The following is a 25,708-nucleotide window of genomic DNA, read 5'->3' as shown; positions in this document are numbered from 1 at the left end:
AAGATCTGCCAAACATCTATGTTTTTAAAAGATTTTATTGCTAATGCTAGCATTAGGTTTTAGCAACATACATACCCACTGCATATTGGTTTGAGTGTCAAATGTGTATTACACAGTTATAAATGACAACTAAGCTTCACAAATGCACACATTAAGTTGTGTCTCAAATGCGAGTTTAAAGCTGTTTTATTTATGGGCACATTCATAAAATACAAAAGCTTTCTGTATATATAAAACTATTAGAGGCATTCTCTTTTTACAGATTATAGTTGTGTGCAGTTACATCCATATGCATTGGTTAGATTTGAGACTCTTCTCCGGTTTTTCAGCTGATGAGTGCTTTGTGGTGGTAGATAACTGGGACATGTTGGCTTTTTGCTAGAGTCATAATTTCAAAGAGTTTTGTAAATAAACAGAACAGCTCATCACTCCTACATCACAAGATCATGTAACACACCTTCAGGCTTATTTTGGGACTAGTTTCTATCCATAGTGGCATTGCTGTAGACTTTTAGGTGCTTCAGTTAATCATTCTTTGTGTGCACAGCGAAAAATGAGAATTCACCAGGAACACAGCAGAGCTCGGGGATCCGACTATAACTACAGTTGCATGTTCCATGAAGCTAACATATGATGTTGTTTGATGTGTTTTACCCCTATTCTTTCATCGGCAGCCTTGACTGTGCTAAATGAAGCCCCGTGTTGGGATTATATCGCCGTATAACAGCTTGTAGAGCAACGGAACCGTTTTAAACCTGCTTGCAGAAAAATTGAAAAAAGCAGGAATAATGATAATCATGATTAAGGGTCATCAGAGAAATAAAAAGTATCTAGGCCCTCCTAATACTAGACTTTTCCAGCAATGGACACACTATTTTCCAGTGTATTGATTGGTGTGTAGATGTTGGTTGGAAAACCCAGAGTTAGCCTTGAATTTACCTCACTAAGCCAATATCATGATCAATAATACAGGCCTCTGGTGTGCGCCGGATTTATGGTTTTTTATTCGTAGTTAGTGGCAGTGGGTACCACTTGGTCTCTTCTGATGGAGTTCATTAACACATAGTGAAGTACATGGAGTAATAGAAGTACTACTATCCTACTCTCAAACTAGAGAAGCTGGGATATGTACAAAAAAAGAACTTTAAAAAATGCATTGACATCAGAGCTTTATATACTGAATACATGGTTAAATTATGTTAGCTATTTCTAACACAATCATGCTAACAAGATGTATGAATTTCTTTTCAGGTGGAACAAATGAACAGAAATCTCTTGGCATTGAGCTCAAGTGAGAATCATTTCACTTTTCTTTGCACATTTGTTGGTTTTAGAGATGCTTCTGTCTGATACACATTACACATTTTCTCTTCAGGTGAGAAATCCAGCTTGCGTCGCCTCCACGAACCTTTTGGCATCCCTCGAGTCATCCAATCAGGTGCCACATTTTGTCTGCTGCACCACTTAAACTACCTCAGCGGATACAGCAAAGACCGGCTCATGCCCCTCTGGGTATCCTATACCATTCAGCCTCTGGTGAGTCCGCTGGCTGGAGCTTTTATCTCTAAACATAGCCTGTAGAGTTGAGTCGTCCCGGCTATATTTCTTCTGTGGTTATGGTTTGGCAGCAGATTGCACAGAGTTGTTTAGTATCTGAATCCCTTTTCTGAGGAGCTGTTACTCATCTTCTCTGCTCATGTTGGCTCAAGCCTTTCTTGTCTTTGTCACTATGTGGTTGAGCTCTGGTGTAAATTATGACCTCAAGCAGAGTGATGCATTCCCGGGAGACTTGAGACTATTACTGTACTGTCTGAATCATGGTGCGAGAGAGGAAGCAGCATTGAAGCTATATCTAAACAATAGAAGTAAAACAGAGAATCTTACTGTACCATCTGTATTTTTTCCCTGACACTGCAGATTGTTTGTGACTGAGCCCTATTATCTTCATCACACTTGTAAACCTACACAGAACTTCAGTTTCCAGCTTGTCAAAGCTAAGCATTTCCATGAAAAGCTAGCTTTAAGCTAGTTTGCCTACTATAAAAAATGGACAATGTGACTAAGATATCATTGAAGATGTTTCCTGGACAGAGTCGTAATGTTTAGTATTTTATGACAAAGAGAAAAAAAATGGTTTTACATGCAATTAAATATTAATTTGCTGTTCATTTATTATAGATACTTACACAAGTTCACATCTGTGGCCCTGGCCTCTAGCTTAATGCAAGATCTCATTTAAAATTCCTTTCATCTGCCTTTTGGGGGGAAAAAAACCCTTTTTCCACAAGTTTATTGTATATGTTGTAACCCACGAGCTGTTCGTACAGGCACTGACACTATATGTTACTTTAATCTCAGTAAAGAGTAAAACTACGGCTCCACTGTAACATTTACCAGTGAAAAACTGCAGATTTCTTTCAACGATTTACCGACACCATCGCCTGTCTAAAACATCTCCACAGTTAAGCCCTTTCTGTCACTTTGATTTGATTGACTTATTGCCCATTTTCTGTCTAAACATTGGCATTTAATCAAGGAATTCTTAGAGCTTGTATTGCCTTCTTAAAAGCCTCTTAAACAAATAGAAAATATTTTCATTGTAGTCGTGCTGATTTGTCTTTGGGGCGAGGCCAAAACCGCTTTGGGGGATTGTCCAGATTTTTTGTATGCGGTTTAAAAACACAAAAGTGCATCTTTATGTAGACATGGTGTAAATGGTATGTGTTTCAAAGCGGGGCAGCACGGTGGAGCAGTGGTTAGCACTGTTGCCTTACAGCAAGAAGGTGCTGAGTTTGTGTGGGGTTTGCATGTTCTCCCCGTGTTTGGTGGGTTCTCTCCGGGTGGTCCAGCTTCCTCCCACAGTCCAAAGACATGCAGATATGAGTGTGAATGGTTGTCTGTCTCTCTGGCAACCTGTCCAGAGTGAATCATGTCGTCCCCTACGACCCTGAATTGAAAAGGTGGAAAAAGATGGATATTTTAAAGCTGCTCTTTTTTCTGGGAAATGGAAACACCCAAAAATGTCTTTCTTTCATTGTTTCTATTTAGCACTCTATTCTCTGAAATTATATAAATGTTTTGCATAACTGGTTCCAAAATGATATAACCCATGGTGCTACCAAGAATTTTAAGAGGAAACAAATGTCTTTTTTTTCCTCTGTGACAGAGGACGAAAGTGATTTATTGGTTTTGGGGTTTTTTGGGAGCTGTGCGCACAGAATCAGAGCAATGCCCTTGCTGACCCATATACACATGGAGAGCAAAATCCAAGCCAAGCGATCTTACACAACACTCGGCGTTTTAGTCTGGACTCCCACTTATACTGTCAACACTGACTGATCCTCTCTCTCTACCTCTTACTCTCTCTCAGACCAGAGTGCAACCTCTGAGCCCAGAGTTGGAGGCGTGTGTCCGTGCTGACGTACGCATCCCAGCAAACAACAGCCAGCAGTGTCTGCGCTACAAAGACAACTCTGATCTTGCCTATGGCCTGCTGCATCCCCCCAGTGAGTGTTTGTGTTTGTGAACCCGCATGTGTGTGGTATTGGGGGAGACAGTTCATCCCTCTCGGCCTGTGTTGAAGTCAGGTCGACGTGTTTCAGAGCACATTTTCACGTACAGAGCAAACTTATGCTTCACAGCTGCGTGACAGAAAAGCATCCACTTCCTCTTGAGTGACACTCTGCGGATTAAGTGTTTATTTATCTATTTCTGTATATCTGTCTTTTGGATGTTCAGAGATAAGAATACACAAAGTTTGTGGTAAATTTTCCAGGGTTAACAGAAAAAGCTGGCCAAAAAAAACCTTGGATCTGCCTCTGGTTCTGGTAGAAAGTGAGCACAACGATAGCAGTGATAGCAGATTAATGAATCAATTAATTGGTCTTGAGTGAATTAATGTAGCAACTTTTTAATGTGAACGACTTTCAGTTTTTCTGGAGGTAAGACGCAGTCATTAGCACTGCCGCCTCACAACAGTTCAGACCTCCTGGTCCTCCAGTTTTCCACTACAGTCTAAAGACCTGCTCATTATGCTAATTGGTGGTTCTTAATTGACTGTAGGTTTGTTAGTGTGTGGTTGTCTCGCTTTCTGCATTAGCACTGTAACAGGCTGGTACCCATTCAGGGTGCTATTGCCTTTTGCAGCTCCTACACGACCCTTCATGTTGTGTTTAAGTGTTTGGAATGTGGAAACAATGTGGATGTTACAAAGGTGACGTGTAGTATTTTATTGATTAGTGCTTAAACAGCTCTTAAACACAATCTGTTTTAGCTGTGTTGTTATGTGGGCAAACCAATACCAGTACAAACAAGAGCACACAAGAGGGTACAGCTCCCCCTGAAGGGCAAGGGCTATACCAAAACTTTGATGTTGTATGATGTTCTTCTTACATGCCGAGTGATCAGTCTGTTTTTTTGCTTGTTGGTTTTTTGTATTTTGTTGTTTTTCAGGGGGAGGGGTGGCACCTTTCAACTATGACTTTGCAGCATTACAAACCAAAATTGTGTATTTTATTATCTTTACCCATACGATTAAAGCAGAATTGTCTGAAACCTTGAGATTTTAAGAAATATTAGTGCAGTGTGTGTCTTTGCAAAAATGCAAAAATTTTCCAAGGTCACCTTTGACCTTGAATGCTAACAATGAAGGTCAAGGTCAAATGCTTAGCCAACCTAGCTACTCCTTTCTCCCAGGCCTAGTTTGTAGGTGGGCTGGAGCCTATCATAGCTGCCATGGTACACCCTGAACAGGTCACCAGTCTGTCGCAGGGCTAAAATCCTACAATTAACCAAATGCCAACTTTCATTGCCATGTGTCTGAGTCAGCGATCCTGGAAGCTCCTGCCGAATTTTACGCCAGCTTTCCAAGCATGAGAAAAAACTATTTCAGATTCTTCTGACACCACATCAATGCGATTATTAAAATTAAAATAAATCACAGGAGATGTAATAAAGAAGCCCTAAATCTGTCTGCATTTAACTCCACTAATTTGTAAAGTTTTTCTCAGCCAGTAAATCGGTATGCTTTAGTTTCACAGTAGACACATCAGTCTTTCACAACATGTAATCTAAGTTTTAATCCATAGCCAAATTCCATGCCCAGCAAATTCAGTTTGTCCTAACCTCTCATTTCCTCTATAGATCTGAGTGCCAATGTTTCAGACTCTCTAATCACGAGCAACATGGCACCGATGTTCCCTGCATTTAAAGGTGAGTCAGTTGTTTATTTGTTTCTAACTTTCCAGCTGCACCCAGACCGGTAAAAAGACCAGCAGTGATTCACAAGTTCAACATTTCTTAAAAGATCTGTCACAACTGAATGGGTCGGCTTAACAGCTCTCTGGATCTTTGAGACATGATGGCAGGCTCGATTTTGTTAAATGGGTCAAACACTCGAGTTTTCAGACAGCAGGTATTGCGGTTTCGCAGTTTCCATTGCTCCAAATTATCCTGAGTTGCTTGAAAGCTGACAGTAAGCTATACTTTATCCTATCCCAAGTCCAGAGATCTAACTGATGTAATTATGCGAGACTTCTCCGCCCTAATTTACTTGAGCTTGTTCTGTAAAACGCAATCAAAGGTTTAGTTAGTTGAACAGTTCCAGGGTTAGTTCCCCTGCTTGCATGCTGTGTGTTTCCCTTACAGCCGGATTCAGCAGATAGTCAGTATGTTTGTAAAGTGACTCACCACACTGTGCTCCACAAAGGAGTGCATGCAAGTTCTTCAGTCAAGGATCTGTGCTGGTTTACTTTCATACTTCATCCTTTATGTAGATATGACTTGAATGTGCTGGATTATATGATTATGAAGCCTGAACTTGCTCTCAGTGTACTTTACAGCATTACAAAATCATCTGTCATATGTGAAAGAATGTGTACATCCATGGTGGTCTGGTAATTTCACTCTGTGGTTAGTTAGCCAACCCAGAACTGTTCAAACCTGTAGATTGTGCTGGGTGATTAAGATATTGCAGAACTGAGTTTTATCCTGACAACAGGCAGCAGAAAAGTTTCCACTGTTGTGACTTGTACTGTTACTGGAAACTCTCTCTCACTACTTTGAAATCCTGTTGCACAAAAGTACTGTGTGCTTGAAGCCAAAATGTTTATCAGCTGGGAGATGCTGCCCCCTGGTGGCTGAGTACTGTCTTTGCATGAGTGAGAAGGGAGGAAAACGTGTAGCAGGGGCGATTCTAGGATGAGAGCTTTGGGGGTGCTGAGCACCCAGAGAGCTGCCCAGCCAAGCAAGATAAACTATTCATCACGATGAGACTTCTTCCCTGTCTCTGTCAGTCCCTGCATCCTTAAATGTCTCCAGTTGTCCCGAGTTCTCTCTGACTGTCTCCTTGGTGCATCCCTGTTCCTCCCTGTCCTCGTCGTCTGTTGTCATCATAATTTTACCATCTCTGTGCTCGCCTGCAAATTTCTTTATTAAATCATAAGATTCTTAAATTCATCAAGTCTCTCTGTGCCTGGGTCCTCATCACAAAACATAACATCACTGTTTTGTACATTTTAAGACAATTTAATCCCCACGTTTGTGAAAGAAAAGCAAAACACTTTTTTGAAAAGTTCATAACAAAACATTCAAATCTGATAAAGGTTATTTAAATGCTGCAAAAGAAGAATGGATTGGAGTAAAAAAAATACATATCCTAACCTTAATTACTGGGAGAGAATAATGAATGATGCTCATAGTGAGTAAAAAGTAAACTGACTGAATTATTTGGACAGAGATTCACTTTTATTGTGTATGTATAATATAATCCAGATACATAAAAAATACACGAGTCCTTATAATGTACAAATGTACAAAATATTAATTTAAAAAAATTTAAAAATGGAGGCAACTTTGCCTAGGGTACAATGTATACTATGTATAAAAAGATCTTTACTGCAGCTACTACTATGGCTCTATGGCAAATTCTTTCTTTTATTTCAACCTGCGTCGCCTCACCTTGAGGTTGGCAAATCACTTTTGGTGGTCAACTCTCTCAAGCAGTTTAACAGTTTCTGTTTTGCCTGTCACTATTCCCTGTCTGTTTTCTTACCTGGTTCTTCCTGACCTTGTACTTTCTCCTCACGTTCGCCTCTTTCCTCTCTCCCTCTTTGGACTGACAGTCGTACACAAATAGATGAAAAAATTACATTAATATGAAAAAAAAATACTATTAAGATTACTAATAAAAAAGTCCTCTCTCAGTGTACTTTCAACCAAAAGGCAAAGAACAAAACCACATGTACACCTAATAAAAGATATAAATATTGAAACACTGATCCAAAATTTTTCTTGATTGATGGATCATTTGATCTTACACTTTAACCTGAATGTGGCTCCTTTTTTTGAAAAAAACTTCCTTATCTCCATTATGAACCTGGCTGTCTCTCTGTACACAAACACACACACACACACAACAAGAGTTATAAGGTTAATTGGCATCCAATTAGTTAGCTAGTAAGTACCTTGGGTTTAATATCCGCACATATGACAAAATAACCAGCTTCTCTCATTACATTTCAAACAGTACAGTGGTAACAACAGTAGGCTACAATTTTAAGTTTTAGATTTTTAATAGGCTATATAAACTTCAATGGGAGCAACAGGACAGTCAAATGTAGCTGATTTTAATACAGAGTATGACGGATTGTAGGGTAGCAAACATCGTCAGAAAACATGTTTTCAACACTGCAGGTTACCCGGGTGTGATGTTTTTCAGCTAAAAGAAACATGGTCTGACTCCTACCTAACTATATAAAGAGTAACTGAAGGTTAAATGCAGCTAACATGTCCTGTTTTAAGCCAGGCACTCACACCTCCGCTCCGCTGCGTCTCAGCAACCATCTCTCAGGCAGAAAGGGCGTTAGAGCCAGAGTAGGGGAGAGGCGAGCTGGAACAAACCATTTTGGGTGGGTGGGGGATATCTACACTTTTGTTGTTAAAATATTACGTCTCAACCAAGTACTGTATGCTTTTTATATTTTTAGCAGTGTGTCACACAAACAGCAAATATTGTCAAAAAAGTAAGAAATCAATGGGCTAAAGACGCCCCTTACCTGTAGGAAGACCAGACAAATACTTTAGCATGTGCATTGCATGCAGGGAAAAAAAAAGCAAAATAATGTGATGTTTCTGTACAACACAGTGGAGCACTTAAAGCTTTTTTTGTGTGTATTTTCTCAGCTGTTTGGACGCATTTCCATGATGTCCTCCTCCCAACATATTCACAGCAGCTGAACGGAGTCAACGTCATGAGTGGGCCAATATTCGATAAAGACTATGATGGACACGTCGATGAATTAAAAAAGATTTCAGGGTAAGACAGAAGCGAAATAACATTTACTGTTGCTACACTGTGCAGTAAAGTCCTTTTGTTGTCAGAAGCTGCATATTTTTATGTTGACAGTTTAATGGTCTGATTAAATTCAGCCTTGTTCATTTATTGTGCTTTACAACTGCTTATTAGGTGTTCTTAAAAAAAGACTCAAAAGTTTCCATTTGGCCTTGACGTAAATGTCAGTTGATCATAAAAAAAACCTTTTCCAAAGAAAACTGCAACTTCAGTTTCGTTTTGAAGTTAGTTCTTAAGAAAGTAACTGTATTGCAAAAATGCTGATGTAGACACTTCCATTTATTCCTCTAGCAGAAACAGCAGGTCCAAAGCAAATCAAGAAAGGCTTTCTAATAGTGAGAACACTAGTACAATATTCATTTTCACACATGAACAACAATTTTGATTTTTGTAGGCATTTCCTGAGTGAGGTGCATGTGAGCAGGACCACAATGTGTTACAAATCCATATTCTAATGTGGGCACACACACATAAAGTGTGTTATGTTATTTAACTGCGGATGCTTCTGGACACCGTTTGCACTTTACCATCATGTTCTTGTCCTTCTGCGCAATAAAAATGAAAAGAATCGCCACTAATCAAAAGTTGGAGACCTCGCTATTATTTTTACTTCACCCTCCAAGCAATTTATGTCAGATTATTGTAGCTGAAGTGTAGGAAATGGGCACCTTTGGTTTGTTTTTGGCCTTTTTTTTTTCCTATTTCTGTTTTGTTTTTTTCTACAAGCAAGCAAACAAAGCAGAAAAATGTAATTTGATTACAGATTAATTGCAGATTAGTGCTCTACTTTAGAACGAGTTACGCCCAACACCACTAATTAGTCATTTTCCAGCTTCCTACTAAAAGATGGTCATTCTGTTTCCTGCCTGAGGCAGATCCCTCACCCAAACCAAACTGAGTTTCTCTGTTGTGTCCTGAAACTGAGAACATTGACCAGACATTTAATGTTTATATGGATCCACACAACAAAAGTATCAACAAATAATTACATAAAATGTCAGAAAGCCATCGTAAGATAAACAAGTACTCAGATAAAATCTAAGAAACGCTCCACGTAGTTCATGTGTAAAACTGACTATCAGTGTCCAGGCAGCTGAGCGCACTTAATTAGATGAGATCTGATGGGGAATTCTAAAGTGATGCAATACCTGAGCTGCTGTAGACATTCACTGTAGACATTTACAAACTATATTCAGGCTTTATCCAGACTAAAGTTTTGATGTTAAAATGCAATGTATTACATAAACATCCCTGGTAGGTCTGGTAGAGCATTTGCACATGGCTTAACTCAAGTCTCTGCCCTTCCTGCTTCCTGTCCAAAGGAAGGCCAAACAAAATATCCTAGCTTATATATCCATTGGAACGCATCTGAAAATGAAGATTGCATGACTGTTTGTGTACACCAGGCATGCCTCCTGCATGCAATGGTACGTTAGCTGTTAGCATTGAACACAAGGTCAGTAATCCCCCTGAGCTGTTACTTAATGTTAAACTAATCAGATATCCTTTTTCTTCCGCAGAAGGGTTTGTGATAAGAGAACGATAATTTCGGAGGAGGACGTGTAGTGACTGATAAGCAAATGTGGGTTTCAAACGTCTCCAGTTTCTTCTCTTCCAAACTAAGAAGTAGTAATAGAGCTAAAAAAAAATGAACAAGAAACAGTGTAGACTCTTAAAAGTTGTGTGTTTTTTCTTATATAACAAAATATGTATATGTATTGTTTTGGCCATATGCTTAAGTTACTGAATTTTTATAATATATTTTATATGTATGTCTCAGTATATGCATATTATACCTAATGTGTAAAGGCTGACGCGCTCATTTTGCACATTAGCTTTGTGCACTGGTTCAATACACCCCACCCTCACTCCACCCAACCACCCAGTGATATTAATTTAAGTGCATAAATGAACTCTTTGCATCGTTTTTGTTTGAATTAAAGCATTGATGCAGCCTTCATATGCACAATTATGCAAAAACTCAAAAGACCTTGAAAAAGTGTTTCCTCAATGTAACCCATTCCCCTTTAATAGCTCTCAGTTTTTGCTTAAATACTTCATGCTGGCTGGAAAATGTGATGTCATATACTCCTATGCTCAGATCAAGATTTGGAAACAATGAGAGTTGAATGAAGTTTGGTGGGTTGCTTTGTGACTGTTTGTTAAACAACATGCAGACAATTCTTAAGAAGTCTTGAGCACTTGAGTTGAAGACAGTTCATCCAAAAAGGCTTCTTGAGAAAGATTTCTTGAGTTTTCAGATGGAAGGTGAAATGTCCTTCAGAACCTAAAAAGGTCGGAGATGTGAATCACCTGTTACCCCACATCATAAAGGTGCTTTACTGCATTGAAATCTGATGACTGTGGAGACCATTTGAGTACAGTGAATTCAAGGTGATGATCAGGAAACCAGTTTGAGTTGATCTACTGGAAGCAGCCATCAAAAGATAGTACACTGTGATCATAAAGGGATGGCTATGGTCTGCAACAATACTTGGGTAGGCTCTGGTGTTTAAACATTGCTCAGTTGCAGCTCGTTCTCACACGCGACACTTAATATACTGTCGAATTGTCACGTCCCGAGGCGTTCCATGGGAACGCGAAATGTGACCTTCCGCGTTCCTATGCTACGCGCCAGATTGTGGATGAAATCGAATAGAACGACGCTCCCGCAGTAACACACGTTCCAGCCGTGTATTCCAGCCCTAATCATAACCTTATCCCTAACGTTCACCACCGCCTTAATCGTGTTAGATTTAAGTAAAATAAACATACATGTGTAGATTCATTCCAAATGATTCTCATGTTTCCTAATTTTTCCAAACTCGTAATATAAGGACACGTTGGGTGGCCGAAAACGTAATATACCGACGATTTGTCACCTAGCGTAAAAGGTTATGCTTTGGGAGTGAGAACTTGTTGTTAGTTGGTACTCAAAGTGTGCCAAAAAATATCCCCTTCATCATTACACCGCCAAGACACTGAACTGTTGAAATGAAGTAAGATGGATCCATCCTTCCATGTTTTTTATGCCAAAATCTATTCAGATGTAAAATGAGAGAAATCGGACTTAAAATACACCCGATGGTTATTTTTTAACCAGAGGCTTTAATACTGAGGTATTCAATTTTTCCATTGCAGCACTTTGATTACGTGTGATCTCTCATCTCTCCAGGAACGAGGCTCCCATCCCGACACATTTCTTTGTGATCCTGACCAGCTGCGGGAACTCGACCTTTGGCCCTCTGAACTGTGTAGGTCCACTCCAGGCCAGGTCCTTCATCATGCCCCACAGGCCCGACCACACAGAGAGTTGTGCTGTGAGTAACATCATTCGTCCCACATGTTTCTGCACAGTCTATCTCAGTCTGCCTCTGTGGAAACCTGCTGTCAGACCCTGCTTGATACTGGAGAATTTTAATATACGCCTCCCCCTCTTTCTGCTTTTCTTCAGAGTGGGACGGACTTGAAGTGGGTGGAAGACTGGCTGAAGCTCCACACTGCTCGAGTGCGGGACATCGAGCTCCTTACCGGACTCAGCTTCTACCACGACAGGTTATCAGTGGAAGAGACGCTGCGGATGAAGACATTTCTACACACTTCTTAAACTCACAGACTTTATCAAGTGAAGCTTTAACTCGCAGAGGAAGCCAAATTGGTGTGCAGATGTCAGCCCACATGGACAAACGGTTAACCCGATAACTGTGGGTTTAACAGATGCTTTACTTATAGACTTCCCTGATTTCAGACTGAATTCATTCTTAAGCTCCATCCATAATTTGAAGTGACATTTTTAAAAGAAAGTTTTATTGATTTTGTTTGTGCACAAAATAAAAAAAATAAATAATGAATGGAGCTTAAAGACGCCATCACATCTAATAAAATGATTCCAAAGTATTTCCGGGTTCCCATGTTCAGATTGGAAAACGGGAATAAAACTAAAGGGAAAAGAGAGTTTTTATTGATGGAAGAACTGTTGATGTTGAGTGAAGCTTGCCACACATCAGGGGAGCTGTCTGCAGCAGCTGGAAAAACATCTAACATGAATATGTTTTGCCCTTCTTTTTTTGTATGTGTGTTTTTTTTCTTTTTACACCCATTGGTATTTTTTTGTCTTTTGTAAAATGAATGAATTATTCAGCTTTTAAATGTGCGTCTATGCTGTATGCTTGGAAGGATTACTGTATGAGACACGTTTGAGCCAGTCTGGGCTCAGACACATAAAAGCCTTTTCTTCCTCCAACACAGGAGCAACACAGAGAGACATAAAGCAACTGCAAAGAATACTGAAAGCAAAGTATACATTTAGCAAGGGTCCCTAGTGCTGTATACTAAAATAGGTGTTAAATATATCACAGGTCATGTGAACTGTGTAGCGTGTGGTCTTGTGGTTAACACATTCGCATAGTCACAAGCTCGCACCGGTCCCAAGCCCAGATAAAGGGTATCCAGCATAAAATCTTTGCCAAATTAAACATGGGGATCCATCTACCCAGGCGAGGCTTTTAGAAGAGAGCAGCCTGATGTACCTTCTGTGAGAACCGTGCACGCTAGAAGCAGCAGATGTGAAGCTTTAATAACTGTTGACCACATGAGGCAGCTGTAACCCTGAACAATCAAGACTTCAGAAAATTGATCTCCTTGATGATCATGATCGTAACTTACACCTCACTGGGGTAAAGCAAGTCTGGGAAAGCTGTAATGTTTAAGGATCATTCAGGTAACCTCTCAGTGCTGGTAGTAAACGGAGTTTACTGATGTTTATTCTTCTTCACAAATAAGAAAAAATCAGATTTGGTGAATCATTGAAGATTATTTTATTTCTATTCTGTCTTTTTTCTGACTCTTTCTGGTTGTTTTGTGTCTTTCATGCCATTTTGTAACCTCAGTGAAGTGATTTTACATCCCTGTTGTCATTTTGTTCCTCTGTGGACATTTGGTGACTTTTTCCTGGGAAACTGAATTTTCAGGCAGCTGCTAAACTTCAGCGTTTAGTTGGAGATGAAGAGAAGCTGTGTGAGCTCAGTAGGCCCGTTCATTAATCCGTCCGTGACTGTGTGCGTTCGAATGTGTGGATCAGCAAAATCTTTATTCGGTCTTTGATTCGCGTACTGCTCGTATATGAAGTCATATAGATTTCATGTATACCAAGCCTTTTCTATTGGTTGCTGCAGTTTTTCACACATGAAAAATTTCATATAAAAAACAAACTTCCACACTGAGCCTGTGACTTGTTTCCTTTTCTTTATAACTTTTCATCAGCCAAGATTGAAGGTGCACAAATCACTTTCGCTTCACATGATTGCAGTTAGAGCGTCATGCAGAGCGAGGGAAGCAGCAGTTGCTCTTCAAGTCTCCTTCAGGTTGAAGCAGTGCATGTAAATGTGAAAAGGAAGGAAGCCGTGCTCTCTACGTTACCCTATAAAGTCTGCCACTTCCTCAGGCTGACCACTCCGGCAGCGCAATAAGCCAGAAGGTAAGATCTTGCAGCTTTCAGCTCTGCACCTCGTAAACTCTGAGGTGACCCAATTCTCATGTCAGAAAACCTGAGCTTGCTTTCCATTTGAGGTTGTTGCAAGGCTGGTGCAGTTGTCACAATACTTTTCTCAAGTGTCGGTTGATGGTTTGGCAAGAAAAGGGTACAAGTTGTCTCACTGCATCTTTAGTCATTGAGAAAGAAAAAAACGTTTTGTTGCGTGAAATCTTTCTGTGAAGTCTGCCATTCAGTTGCTGAATTGCTGAGCTGGCTGAATAAGGTCTACTGACTGTACACGCTCCTCTTATGATGATCAATCTGTATGACTGTTTTATTACTTCATCTGGAGTTTATATTTTCCAAGTGTACCTTGAGTCAGTAGTTTCTGACTCAAGGTACTTATATGAAAGTTTTGAAATCCGGCTCAAACTGAAGCAGAGGGCACGTCTCTTGCAAAGGAAATGCAGAAAGATGACGCCAGCTTTTCTGAGCTATTTTTTTTTTCAGTTGCTGTGGTGAACTGCATGAAGATGACAGTTCACCATATTTAGTTTAAATATACACGCAGCTCGTTAACATGCACACAATTTCCTGGAAAGTATTTTGGGAGTCTGTCTCACCTCACAGCAAGGTTTTGTGATGTGAGTAAGATGGGTCATTTTTAAAAATGTGTACCTGACATACTTTCTATTGTCAGTCACTGTGGGTTGCAAGCATGACAAGGCAGCTGTGAGGTTCTTATTTGGAATTCACTTGCTGCACACGCTTCTGGCTGTACAGCCAGAGTTTGCATGCTGTCACTGAAGCCTTCCTGGAAGCCCATCATCTGGGTGGGAAGTGTGTCAGAGACCACGTGACCGCCTTGGGGTTTCTCACGGTATGCTATATGTAGGTCTCAATGAAATTAGTCAAGTGCCCTTTTTACTGTCATTGCCGCGGTGGGCTGAAACAATCCTCCTCCTTCTCTTCTCGGATGTTAAAACACTAACCACTAAACCACGCGCACCCTGAATCATTATGGCCCCTTTGCATCGTAGAGGCGAGTCTGAGATGAGTGTGCTTGCATTAATGCGATAACGAAGACGATCATCTGTAAACCGAGCTACTCTTCGAATGAGGAATCTGTTACTAGGAGTTTTTAAGTGTGCAACTTGTTGCCTCGCCTGGTATTTAGAGCTCAAGAGAGCCACAGAGCACGTAAGCAGAGGACAGATAACAGCCGTGTCCCTCTCTGAGCCGTGAGGCCTAATTATTACTGGCACTGGCTGTTTTCTTCAGCCTCCTGGCAGCTCTGTTTAGTGACAACGACGGGCCTTATCTGCTAACACAGGCTGACATCCAGCTCTTCGACAGGCCATTTCCCCTCTGCTCCCCACGCCTGTGCGCTGCCGGGAAGGAAAATGGTCTCAGTTCAGATTGAGATGTGAAGCACTCGGGAATGATGTCTTCCAATGAGATGAATGAGATATTAAAGAATCGGCTTTCTCCTTTACTTCCTCCTACGCAGCTGATTGACTCTCTTTATAAACTGACCACACACCCAGCTGTGTGGTCAGGCATGCAAGCAATTCAGTTCAGTTTTATTTACACAAATCACAACAGCAGTCGTCTCAAAGTGCTTTAAGTTGTAGGGTAAAGATTGTACAATAATAGCGACAATCAGACAACCGCCTTTGACCCCTTGGCGACACTGGAAAGGAAAAAGTCCACTTTAACAGGAAGAAACTTCCAGCAGAGCTAGGTTCAAGGAGGGGCAACCATTTGACTAGTTTGGGGGTGAGGGGAGGGAGAAGAGACAAGCTGTGGAAGAGAGGCAGAGATTAAAAATAACTATGGATTAAAAAACAAAAAATAATCTGCACGACTGAGATGTAAAGACAAGAGGTCCATGTGTTGACCAAGCCAGTTCACAGCTAGACCCGCTAAGTTGTTTGATGACTGTTTGTGGTAAAGTAACACAGTCACAACTCTACATGCAATGTTATGCAAGGTGAACATTTTCAGTAAGCGGTCAGTCTTTGACAGATAACACTCACTAATCTTCACCTTATCATTTTAAGGACTTTAATACAAGACATGTGATGTGTTCAAGATATTCTAGCTTCTTCACAAACACACACAGCTGATCTTCTGCTGTAAACCTCAAACCAGTGGCTGAGCTTATTTCCAAGCACTGTCAAGTGACTTCTTTTGAAGTAAAACATGAAACAGATCTATTGATCTAATAATAAAAACAAAAAAGAAAAAGAAACTGGGACACGGGTGCACGTCAGCCATCAATAATGCACAGGGTTGGCATTTGGTTTGCTTTGCTGTTGCCCTGCCATCAGTGAAGCATCGCTGCTCTTCCTGCAGCTGAGGAAGCCGCGGTGGTTTAACACAGCGGAGGTCTGTGAGGACATGAGCAGCATGAAGGGAAATGAGGGGAAACTGATCGACACAGATCTGGACATGTAATTTTTTCATGACATCCTGTGCCGCCGAGCAACTATTTACGTCATCAGGTGTTTGTGACGCGTAGCTCCCGGGTATTCTTGGAGATAAGAAGGTTATTTCAAATCATTCAAGTAGAAATACTATAAGTAGCTTTCTGATGTGGAAGGGGAATCTCCGCTGCTCGCGAAATAACCTTTGCTATCTCCCTTTTTTAAATCTTTCAGTTCCAGAAGACGAAAGAGACGATCTGAGGGTTGGGCCCAGTGAGGGGGAGGACTAAAGAGGAGGGGAGGAGGAGACAGGAGTGAAAAAAGAAAACGGTGAAGCAGAGAGGAGGACAGACAGCGAGAGGAGGACCTGTGACAGTGACAGAAGACCTGAACCAGTATTTCTTTCTTCTTTTTTTTTTATTCAAAAACATGGATTTAAGTTTGCTTCAAGTTATGGAGAGAGAGAGCATCCTGGAGGTTCTTCGGAGAGACAAACAGATGCGAGCAATCGAAGAAGACAGGATCAGGTGGGTCATTTCAAACAGTGTTAATGGGTGCTGGGATGAAATGAGATTTTTAGGGATGCTGGAAGGAGGCAGGGCTGACTGCTCTTATATTGATTATGTGAAAGCGAAAATATGATTCTTCTGAAAACAAAACCTGTTTCAGAGATGTTACCTGTTACAAATCTGAACTGTTAGTAGTTTCATACTTAACATACGGACATGTGTGTGATATCAGAAGTTCATACTGTGCCATAAAATAAAGAAAGAACCTTCTTCTCACACGGGGACTTTAAATCTTGGTTTTTCTGCAGCTGACACTTAATTCTGCTCAATAAAGTGTTTTAAACCTTGTTAAACTATGGTAACTTTGTGTTATGCTCTCAAAGAAACCCCATATGTCCCCATTGTCCCCATATAAGGGCATACTTTTTAAAAATCATACTGTTCTTTAGTTTTTATAGCCAGAAGAAATTAACTTTTATCTGCTGGCTTTATGTTGAGTATCTCTAACAGAGTGATGCTTTTCTGAAGGATGTTTAAAAGATACAAATGTACCAAAAAAAGTTCATTATTGTCAGAAGAGAAATGTCCGTGAAGTTCGCAGTTAAAGCTCTCTGTGGTTCTCCCTCTCCTCAGGAGGATGAAATATGACCTGCAGGAGCTCCGAAGGAAGGGTGCAAAGAGCTATGCCCGGCAGTACGGTGAGCGGACCTGCGCCCGCTGCCAGAGGCCGCTGGGAAAGTTCTGGAACTCTGGCGCAGTCTGCCGCGGCTGCAGCCACCGCATCTGCAACAAGTGTCGTGTGGGAGCAGCGATCTGGAAGTGCACGGTCTGCCACGCGTACAGGTAGGGAGGCCACCAGCGAGCCTGCTGTACAGAGGGTTGAAATGTGTGACTCAGCGAGGCTCAAATCAAACACTAAATGACTGTGCGTGTGTAAAGCCCAGCAGTGACTGAAGGTTACTGTAACTGAGGCTCAAATCTCACACTTTCACTTTTACTCTGTTTGTGTACTGTTGAGAGACCCTGTCGTTGTGCTGAACTATCCAATGAAATGGTTAAACAGTCCGTGGGAGATCAGAAAATGACATTTGAAATAATAACCTGACCAAATCACTTGAAAATTATTTGATAATTCAATGATTTAGAACACTAATTTAATTGTGGATGGACCTCCCACCTCCATAAAACATTCCCCGTAACAGTATAAGATTCCCCTTCAAAGTAAAGGCGTTAGGGAATAGTGGACAGTGGACCAAACCACTAAGAGCCCCCCTAACTTCCATAGATTTAGCTACACCCCTGTTAAACTGCAGTTTCTCAAGTCAGCAGCTTCACGTAAAGACTGAAACCCCCCTGCTCAGTTGCAGGAACATGATGTAAAGACTGACTTGCAGTTTGAAAGGCACAGATTGCTACAAAAAAAGAGGAAATTGTGTCAAGGACACTAAAGCAACATGACTGAATCAAATCACTCAAGAGCCGACTAACCAAAGCAAGAGTAGAAAAACTCCAATTCCATAAAAATGTGGGTAATTATTCTGTTTAGCAGATTTATGAAGGAAATGATAATGAGTGAAAACCGATAATAACAAGGTCTTTGCTCAGATTGATTGATACCTACATTAAATCTGCAACTTTAACATGAGTTTCAGGTCAAGTGTCGCTGTTCTAATTAATCGTCAACATTCCAGCTGTTTGCTAGTCAACCACAAACTATTCTAATAACTTTTAAAGTGCCCTGAGTCTTATTTAAAATAGCTGTGACACCAATTTGCTATTTTAGATGAAACGAGATATTTGAACACATCCTGTCGCTTCTTTAAAACTTCCCCTTCCCTTCCTCTATATGAACTCTGTCGTAAATATTTGAAATATGCAGATAGCATCTCTGAAAAGTCAAATTTAGATTAGGTGTATTTCCAATACGTATTTGCGGCCTCTTCATTTTCAGTGTGGGTATTTTATATGTGTAAAAATGTGTCCAAGTTTATAGATGATTTGTTCTGAATACCGAGGGCGCATGTTTTCCTCCGAAATCCACGCCTTGGTTTTCAGAAAAGGATGTAACGTGTTCTTTTACTACTTTAATTATCTGTGAAAGAACAAAGATACATTTGTCAAACTAAAGCTAAATTCAAAAGAGAAATGAAGATGTTGCAGTTGTAGTTTTATTGATTGTGGCTGTCTTGTCATTTCTACCTGCTCATCACGGCGCTCTTCTTCTTCACAGGGATGTAAAAATCAAGTCCGGAGAATGGTTTCTAGAAGAAAAGTCAAAGAAATTTCCAGTCAACACAGGTTTGTATGCAAAACCCAAACTGCATGCATACACACAGGGTGTGATTTGCAGGGCATGGGAGTAACTTCCCCCATCTCTGGTCTGCACATCCTCTGCTAAATAATTTTTTTTATCCCCTGCTCTGATTTTTAGCGCTACATCTTCAGACAGTGTGCAGGGCAAACAACAATCAAATCAGAAATTCAGTTTGAGTGTCAGAGCAGCAGAGATCCTGTTCTGCATTATTTCATTACATGTCATTCCAACTGTTTGGCTTGCAATTATGAACTGGGACTGCTGTCTCACATCCCTAAGAGACTAAGGAAGTTATGAGGACCCTTGCTGCCTTTGCAACTGACAGAGATAGAGTCTGCTAATCTGACAGCAACCCTCCAGATAGAGTTTAACATGACCGTCAATCACAAGTTAGAGCTCACGGCTCTGATGTTCAGTAAACTCCTTGAGTTACAATCCTGAGAACGTTAATTTCAAAAGGGAGAGATTAAGATATTCTCATGGTTATCATATGTTCTGAACTTGTTCATAATTATTCTGTAGACAATAAACTGACAGCAGCTGTAAATAAGTATACAGGACCGCTTGCATGCTGCATACACAGCTGCTTTTCCTTTTTTAAATATAAATCATTATTCAATATTAATGCACACTTGTTCAGCTACACTGACTCATAAAATATGAATGAACGCAGTTGTTTTATGTTGCTGGCTTTATGTGTTCAGTTCATAGTATGGCTAGGCATCATAACACTTAACTATTAAGGATATTTAAATGGTTTTCTGTTCCTTTCTGATGTCCTTGCAGACAAATATGAGACGGTTGGGGAGAAACTATTGAAGACCTACAATGTGCTGAGGTATGATTTACCTTCTAAGTGTTTATTTCTCATTTTTCTACATCAGGTTAAGTCTCCGTCCTGATGTGGTTGTAAAATCAAAAATTTTGACTCGTGTATCTTCGCAGTCATATATCCATTGTGCCACCCACTCCTCCACCGCACTTGGATTATCACTTCCTGAGCAGATCTGGGGTAAAGTATTATTTTCTTTTCCCATTTCATTTTTTTTACAAGATAAAATGAAACATGCATAAAGTAATTAATCATTATTATTGTTTTTGATCTGCAGGATTGGAAAAACTCAAAGCCTTTCACCAAATCTGTGGAAAATCTAATGGTTTCCTTCACGAGTCACATTAAAAGTAAGTCGTCGTTCAACCTCAGCCCAGCGGTCAGCATTGCCACGATCAGTAATTCTTTACTTCTTAATAACAGAAAGTGTAACACACCACAGGTACTCTCAGTGTGCAGTTGTGAGAAATTGTTGCTTCGAAATTAGTAGCATCACTTCCTGTGGATGTTATCAAACACACTCTGATCATGAGCTCAATATACGCACTGTAATAACCACAAAGGAAATTCACCAGAGATAATTTAGAAGAAAAAAAAAGCCTTGTGAGCTCATGACACCTACTGCATCAGCAAAAGAGGCTTTAGATGATGCAGGAGATAGCACCACCACACACGCACAGCTCTTTGAGCAGTGTTGTTTGTCCGAGCACAGGATGCACCTCTTCGTTAAATTTGTTTTCCAGTAAACAGGCATTTACTGGGTTGTGCTTTTCTTACATTTCCTTTTGCAGAGATTTCCAATTCTCAAAACGACGTCCGTGAAGATCTGCTGAAAGTCGACAACAGATGGAGAGGCTCGAGCTTCACCCACTCCACCCAAAAGAGCCTGTCCGACACAGACATAAACAAATCGAGCACGGTAGGTCGCATCAGTCACTGAACTCCTCGAGTTTGTAATAGTAGTGCTGCTTCTGCTGCAAGTGAAAGTGTTTTTGCAGAGCACATATTTGGGCCTGAGAGTCTAAGCGGGGAATCACAGAAAAGGCGGTGAACTGATTCAGGGCCTTTAGCACCACCTGCTGGTGATGAGAGTGAATAACTTCAGCAACCTCAAATCTGAGAGAGAGTGCGACTTTTTGCTTTTTGTGCCTAAACTGCTCCTTGATGTTTTCTAGTTTTATATCATATGAAAATGTTCAGAAGCAGAGTAAAGAAAATGACTCTCTTTCTTTGTGCAGCTCTTCAAAGTCCCAAGTCTTCCAAACCTGTTCAAGAAAAGCAAAGACAGCGACCAGGAGGGCTCATCCACCGGGGCAGAGGACGAGACTTCATTCGGTTCTGAGTACTCTGGAGGGAAGAGAGTAAGTCACAGCGGATTTTCATTAAAAAATAATAAAATAAAATCCCCAAACAACATCCAGTGGTTGAAATATTCAGAAATAACAGCCCTGATCAGAAAATCCCCTCTGATAATTATCCTCTCTCACACCTCTCTCATCCTTTTCCTCTGAAGTGTAAAATTGATGCTATAACCTGTATTTGGCTCCCTCAGGGCAGCTGCAGCAGCACCAGCACAGAGTTCGGCTTTGAGAGCGTTTCTGTGACCGGAGAACTGGAGCTGGCTCTGGCCTTCAACACCAACACCTCCCGTCTGGAGATCACAGTCGGCGCCTGCAGAAACCTGTCCTACGGAGACAGCAAGAAGAAGAAGTGTCACCCGTAAGGACACGTTTGATGTCACTCTGTGCAACACAAAGAGGCAGACCGCATTTCCTGTCATTTTCCATCAAAGCTTCAACAGCATTTTTTATTTATTTATTTTTTATTCTGTTGCGCAGATACGTGAAAATCTACGTGCTGCCGGACAAGAGCTGCAAACTGAAGACGTCAGTGAAGAAGAACACGACTGATCCGGTTTACAATGAAGTTTTGAAGGTAAAAACAAAGAACCTCTTCAGCTATTTTTGGCTGTCTCTCTGTGTCATCAGTTTAATTAAACTTGCAGTATGCACATATGCATGCTCATGACTTATGGCAACAAGATTATAGATTTCATGGGCAGTTAATTCCTCCTTTGAAAGTTTTTAATCTGGTGCATCAAAAATATGATCTACTCTGAGATGCCATCATAGTCTGTATATAAAAGATGGACATAGCCACTGTGACATCTTAGTAATTGATGTAAACTCCTGCTGTGAAGACTTGAGCTGAGCCTTTTCACTACAGTCATCTGGGTGTTTTAAAGCCAGAAATAAAGAGCAACTACTTAAAACTGGGGGACACTTCATGGTACCCCGGCTATCTCCCTTTCTGACTCTAATAATGATTCAATTTTACAAAATTAATAGCATTGCATGTTCTATAACACTCAAAACTAGGCCCTGACACCATAATGCCATCAGAAGAATTTCTACACAGCAGAAAGTTTTTTTAAAACCGAAGAAGACGTAAAATCAGCATCCATCTTTTATATACAGTTTGTTTGTTTTGAGGTTGGGTTTTTTATATATATAGTCTAAACAACACTACCAGAAGGCCAGCACAAGGACTTTTACCTGCACTCATGTGCTTAATCAGTGTTTGAACATTTTAATAAATGTTGTGAACGTAAACAGCATTCACTAACATTCAAATGTTTTTCACAGTATGGCATACAGCGCAACATGCTCATTGGAAAGAGGCTACAGGCGACTGTGTGGCATTCAGGTACCCTGAAAAGGAAAGTTTTTCTTGGTGAAGTCCTCATCCCTCTGGACGGCTGGAGATTTGAAGACAAGGCATTCCAGTGCTTCAACTGGTATCCACTGTGTCCGAAGGTAAAACGGAGAACGGCAGAAAAGATTAGTTTATTATTACTAAAGACTTTTCCCTGTACGGCTGATATGGAAGTGGTTTTCTATAAAATCTCCTTCCTGTGTCCTTCAGCCTGAGAGACAAAACGGAGGTGCTGCGGATCAGGAGTAAGGAGAACTGCTGGCCGGAGTCAAGGTGAGTTTGTAGCTTTCTTAAATGTCTGTCTAGCGCTTTGTTTTCGTCAGGCTTGTGTAGTTTATGTGTTTTTTAGTTCATATGTAGTAGGTGGTGTAGTACGAGTGGGACAGTGATTCTGAAAGCTGTACTTTACAAGGTGTATGTACGTGAGTTTGAGGTCACATAGTCGAGCACAGGCGTAAACCTACCAGATCAGCTGATCTGTGCCACCTGATACCTTTTTATTCATTTAAATTGGCAAATCAAATCATATAGGGCGATATTAAAGCTGCTTTGGCCTGCAAACCACTTTGCAACCCACTTACATCTACACTCATCTGTGCCAGAGTGTCCCCAGAACAAATAATTTAATAAATGTCAAATGTAAATGATTCAATATCGAAATAAAAGTTTTCTTCTGACTAAAGGTTATTTTATTTGCTAGTGATATCGTCTTGTTCGAAATCCTGCAGGTGGTTTTGGGTTTTTTTCTGGTGTGGTTATCAAGTGGGCTGAGGTGCGAGCTATGAAAACCACTATTTTAAGAGAACGTCATCAACACTTTTTAGAAAAGGCTGGTCAAGGTCTACTAATAAAAGTGAAATGAAATAAGTAAAAAATTTAAATTTTTTATTTACATGAGCTGAAATTGTGTTTAATATAAATTTTAAAGGCACATTTCAGGAGCCTTAACCTTTTAGGTTCATTCATTTCGGCACTAGGGGTCAGGAGAGGATCTGTTTTGGATACCTTGTGTTGCCCTTTCAGTTACTGAGGTGAACTGGGCCACATAGCAATGATCCACTAACCGTCCTTCACACCTTCCCATTAATGTAAACATGACTCAGAGTGTAAACACATCTCATTGTGGCCCTGTGTGTCTCCTTGTGTGCGCAGGCCTCAGAGGTGTGCTATGTGTGTTCTGGTGTGTGACTTTGTGAACGCAAATGTAATTGTTCAACAGGCATGAGGGAGCGTTTACATAACTCGTGTGTTTGTGTATGTGTGTGTCTCATTTAGGCGTCTGACTGCGGGAGCCAGCAGAGAGCTCGTCCACAAGACGCCCATTTCTAAAAAAAGGGAGACTGAAGTCATCCACTGCTGCTCGTCCAGGACGTCACTCTGAACTTGGACCTGTGGGATAAAAGCACCTCCTGCCTCTCTGAGGCACCATAACGGGGACTTGAATGGACCAATAACAGCAGAGATTCACCTTTGAACGTCCTCTGTGGAAACACTTTATTGCTGTCTGTGAAGCATCTACAATCGTTATGAATGTATACACCACCTCAAGCAAAGCAGTTGTGATTAATTAATAGTTTTTTTGCATTATAGAACAGACTATAAAAAATCTATTGCTTTATAGAAACATTATTTATGCTTGTTATATTTATTTAGCTTTCTATTTATTTTTCTGCTAAACTCCTTGAAACGTGAAAAAAATCCAGTTACGGCTCCAAGTCTGCTTAATAATTACTTCATAATATCCTTTGTTGCAGTTTTAAGCTAAAGAAAGATTGGATAAGCCAGCTTCCTACCTAACATACCGATATATTTCTTTATTAACTGCTTGTGGATGCTTCATAGTTGCAGATGTTTAGCACGTACAATTTTACTACTTTTTAAATGTTAAACAGTTAAAGTGTTGCCACTTCCGTTCAAGGCCTCTCTGCTGACCTTCGGGGCTCCGTTTAGACCCAGTTTCCTCCTTAATGCGATGTTCTTCTGTCAGAGGAGAGCAAGCAACAAAACGTCCATGCAAATAAAATTAGTGGAAGAGACGCTAAGCTAACGTTACTGACAAATGAAATCTGGAGCCACACCCGGCGGTGGAGCGGAAGCGGTTTGAGTCGCTTCAGAGACACACGCACTGACACACCACACAGCGGCTCTCCGAGTACAAAGACACCTTTCTTGTCTCTGTGGACGCGGCGTGTGAAAGCAGAAGAAGAAGAGGAGGAGGAATAAGGAGGTTTCTGTGCTGGGAGCAGTGATATCACTGACCTGGAATTCTGTTGACTCCGCGTTCTCCCGGCTCACCATGGCAACTGGAGGCTCAACAGGTTAAGCGTGACGTCAGCTCGCCTGCGTCAACAGGTGGAGAAATTGACGCCAGCAGCGGCACAGGCCGCATACAGACTCATTGTATTTATTTATTTATTTATTTTTGTTTACATCCAGCACTTTAAGACGCTCAGTTAGCATTCAACTATTTACAGTGTATGTGTAGTACAGCTGTCAGATAATAAGTCAATCAGCTTCCACGTGCATGTGTGTTTTCGTTTTTTGTCATTTTATTTATTCTGTCACACTGAATTGCTTTTGTAAAAATAAAAGTATCTGAATATGAATCAAAACAACGTGTGAGAGTCCTGACATGCTGATATTATAAATATAAAGCTCTACTTTTTGGAAAGCATTTATCTGTAACCAGTGTGTCTGACTTCATTTTAGAGCTCATCTTGAAAGGAAATTTCTGCATCAAGTTTCATTTTCAATTCATTGAACATCTGGTGAGTTCTTTTATTCAAAAACACAAACATCAATCTCACAACATCCCAAGCCAGAACCAGTCCCAAATCCATGGACTACCCTGGACTACCTTTTCATACAGTTTGGCTTTATAATGCTCTGACAAAGCTAAGATCATCAGCGCCCAGCATTCGTTGTTCGGGAGAACATGAAAGTTGGTACAACCTCCAAGGCAATCCATCCTGTCATCCTGGTCTGTCTTTAACACTGTAAAGCCAGAACAATGACAGAATGACCAGAAAATTCTAATATTTTTTTGAAAATTGTTTTTATTGAACCTTCTGACAAATATATATATT

At 40.6% G+C, this 25,708-nt stretch overlaps 2 protein-coding genes and 1 long non-coding RNA gene across 3 annotated transcripts in view; 2 read left to right on the top strand and 1 right to left on the bottom strand.

Moving 5' to 3' along the window:
• enpp1 (ectonucleotide pyrophosphatase/phosphodiesterase 1) overlaps positions 1–13,572 on the top strand; it is a 36,763-nt gene extending 23,191 nt beyond the window's left edge. The window contains exons 17-23 of the mRNA XM_005474984.4: positions 1,252–1,291; positions 1,376–1,536; positions 3,371–3,506; positions 5,143–5,211; positions 8,182–8,314; positions 11,526–11,670; positions 11,805–13,572. Of these exons, the coding sequence (XP_005475041.1) occupies positions 1,252–1,291; positions 1,376–1,536; positions 3,371–3,506; positions 5,143–5,211; positions 8,182–8,314; positions 11,526–11,670; positions 11,805–11,957 (837 nt within the window). The 3' untranslated portion in view covers positions 11,958–13,572. The remainder of the gene's footprint in view (positions 1–1,251; positions 1,292–1,375; positions 1,537–3,370; positions 3,507–5,142; positions 5,212–8,181; positions 8,315–11,525; positions 11,671–11,804) is intronic.
• Positions 13,573–13,676: 104 nt separating this feature from the next.
• Positions 13,677–25,623, top strand: sytl3 (synaptotagmin-like 3). The gene is made up of 14 exons (XM_005474982.4): positions 13,677–13,826; positions 16,487–16,779; positions 17,395–17,604; positions 18,992–19,059; positions 19,862–19,913; positions 20,021–20,087; positions 20,185–20,257; positions 20,699–20,826; positions 21,146–21,268; positions 21,460–21,626; positions 21,746–21,842; positions 22,553–22,723; positions 22,833–22,895; positions 23,898–25,623. The coding sequence occupies exons 2-13, from the start codon at positions 16,682–16,684 to the stop codon at positions 22,869–22,871; spliced, it is 1,293 nt and encodes a 430-aa protein (XP_005475039.1). The 5' UTR covers positions 13,677–13,826; positions 16,487–16,681; the 3' UTR covers positions 22,872–22,895; positions 23,898–25,623.
• On the bottom strand, positions 17,493–20,676 carry LOC102081959 (uncharacterized). Its single transcript, XR_003214107.1, has 3 exons — positions 20,530–20,676; positions 18,961–19,022; positions 17,493–17,628 (listed from the first exon to the last, which is right to left on the bottom strand). It is a non-coding gene; the product is annotated as an uncharacterized LOC102081959 (long non-coding RNA).
• Positions 25,624–25,708: the final 85 nt, after the last annotated feature.

The sequence above is a fragment of the Oreochromis niloticus genome, linkage group LG15 (assembly GCF_001858045.2).
Source record: "Oreochromis niloticus isolate F11D_XX linkage group LG15, O_niloticus_UMD_NMBU, whole genome shotgun sequence".
NCBI lineage: Eukaryota > Metazoa > Chordata > Actinopteri > Cichliformes > Cichlidae > Oreochromis > Oreochromis niloticus.
The sequence above is the reverse complement of the archived record's forward strand: the minus strand, read 5'-3'. Positions and strand labels throughout refer to the sequence as shown.

Excerpts from the sequence above, each read along its gene's own strand:
- sytl3 (XM_005474982.4), top strand. The coding sequence starts at position 16,682 with ATGGATTTAAGTTTGCTTCAAGTTATGGAGAGAGAGAGCATCCTGGAG. Across the intron at positions 17,605-18,991 it reads ACGGTCTGCCACGCGTACAG|GGATGTAAAAATCAAGTCCG; the intron begins GTAGGGAGGCCA and ends TCTTCTTCACAG. Across the intron at positions 20,827-21,145 it reads ACATAAACAAATCGAGCACG|CTCTTCAAAGTCCCAAGTCT; the intron begins GTAGGTCGCATC and ends TTCTTTGTGCAG.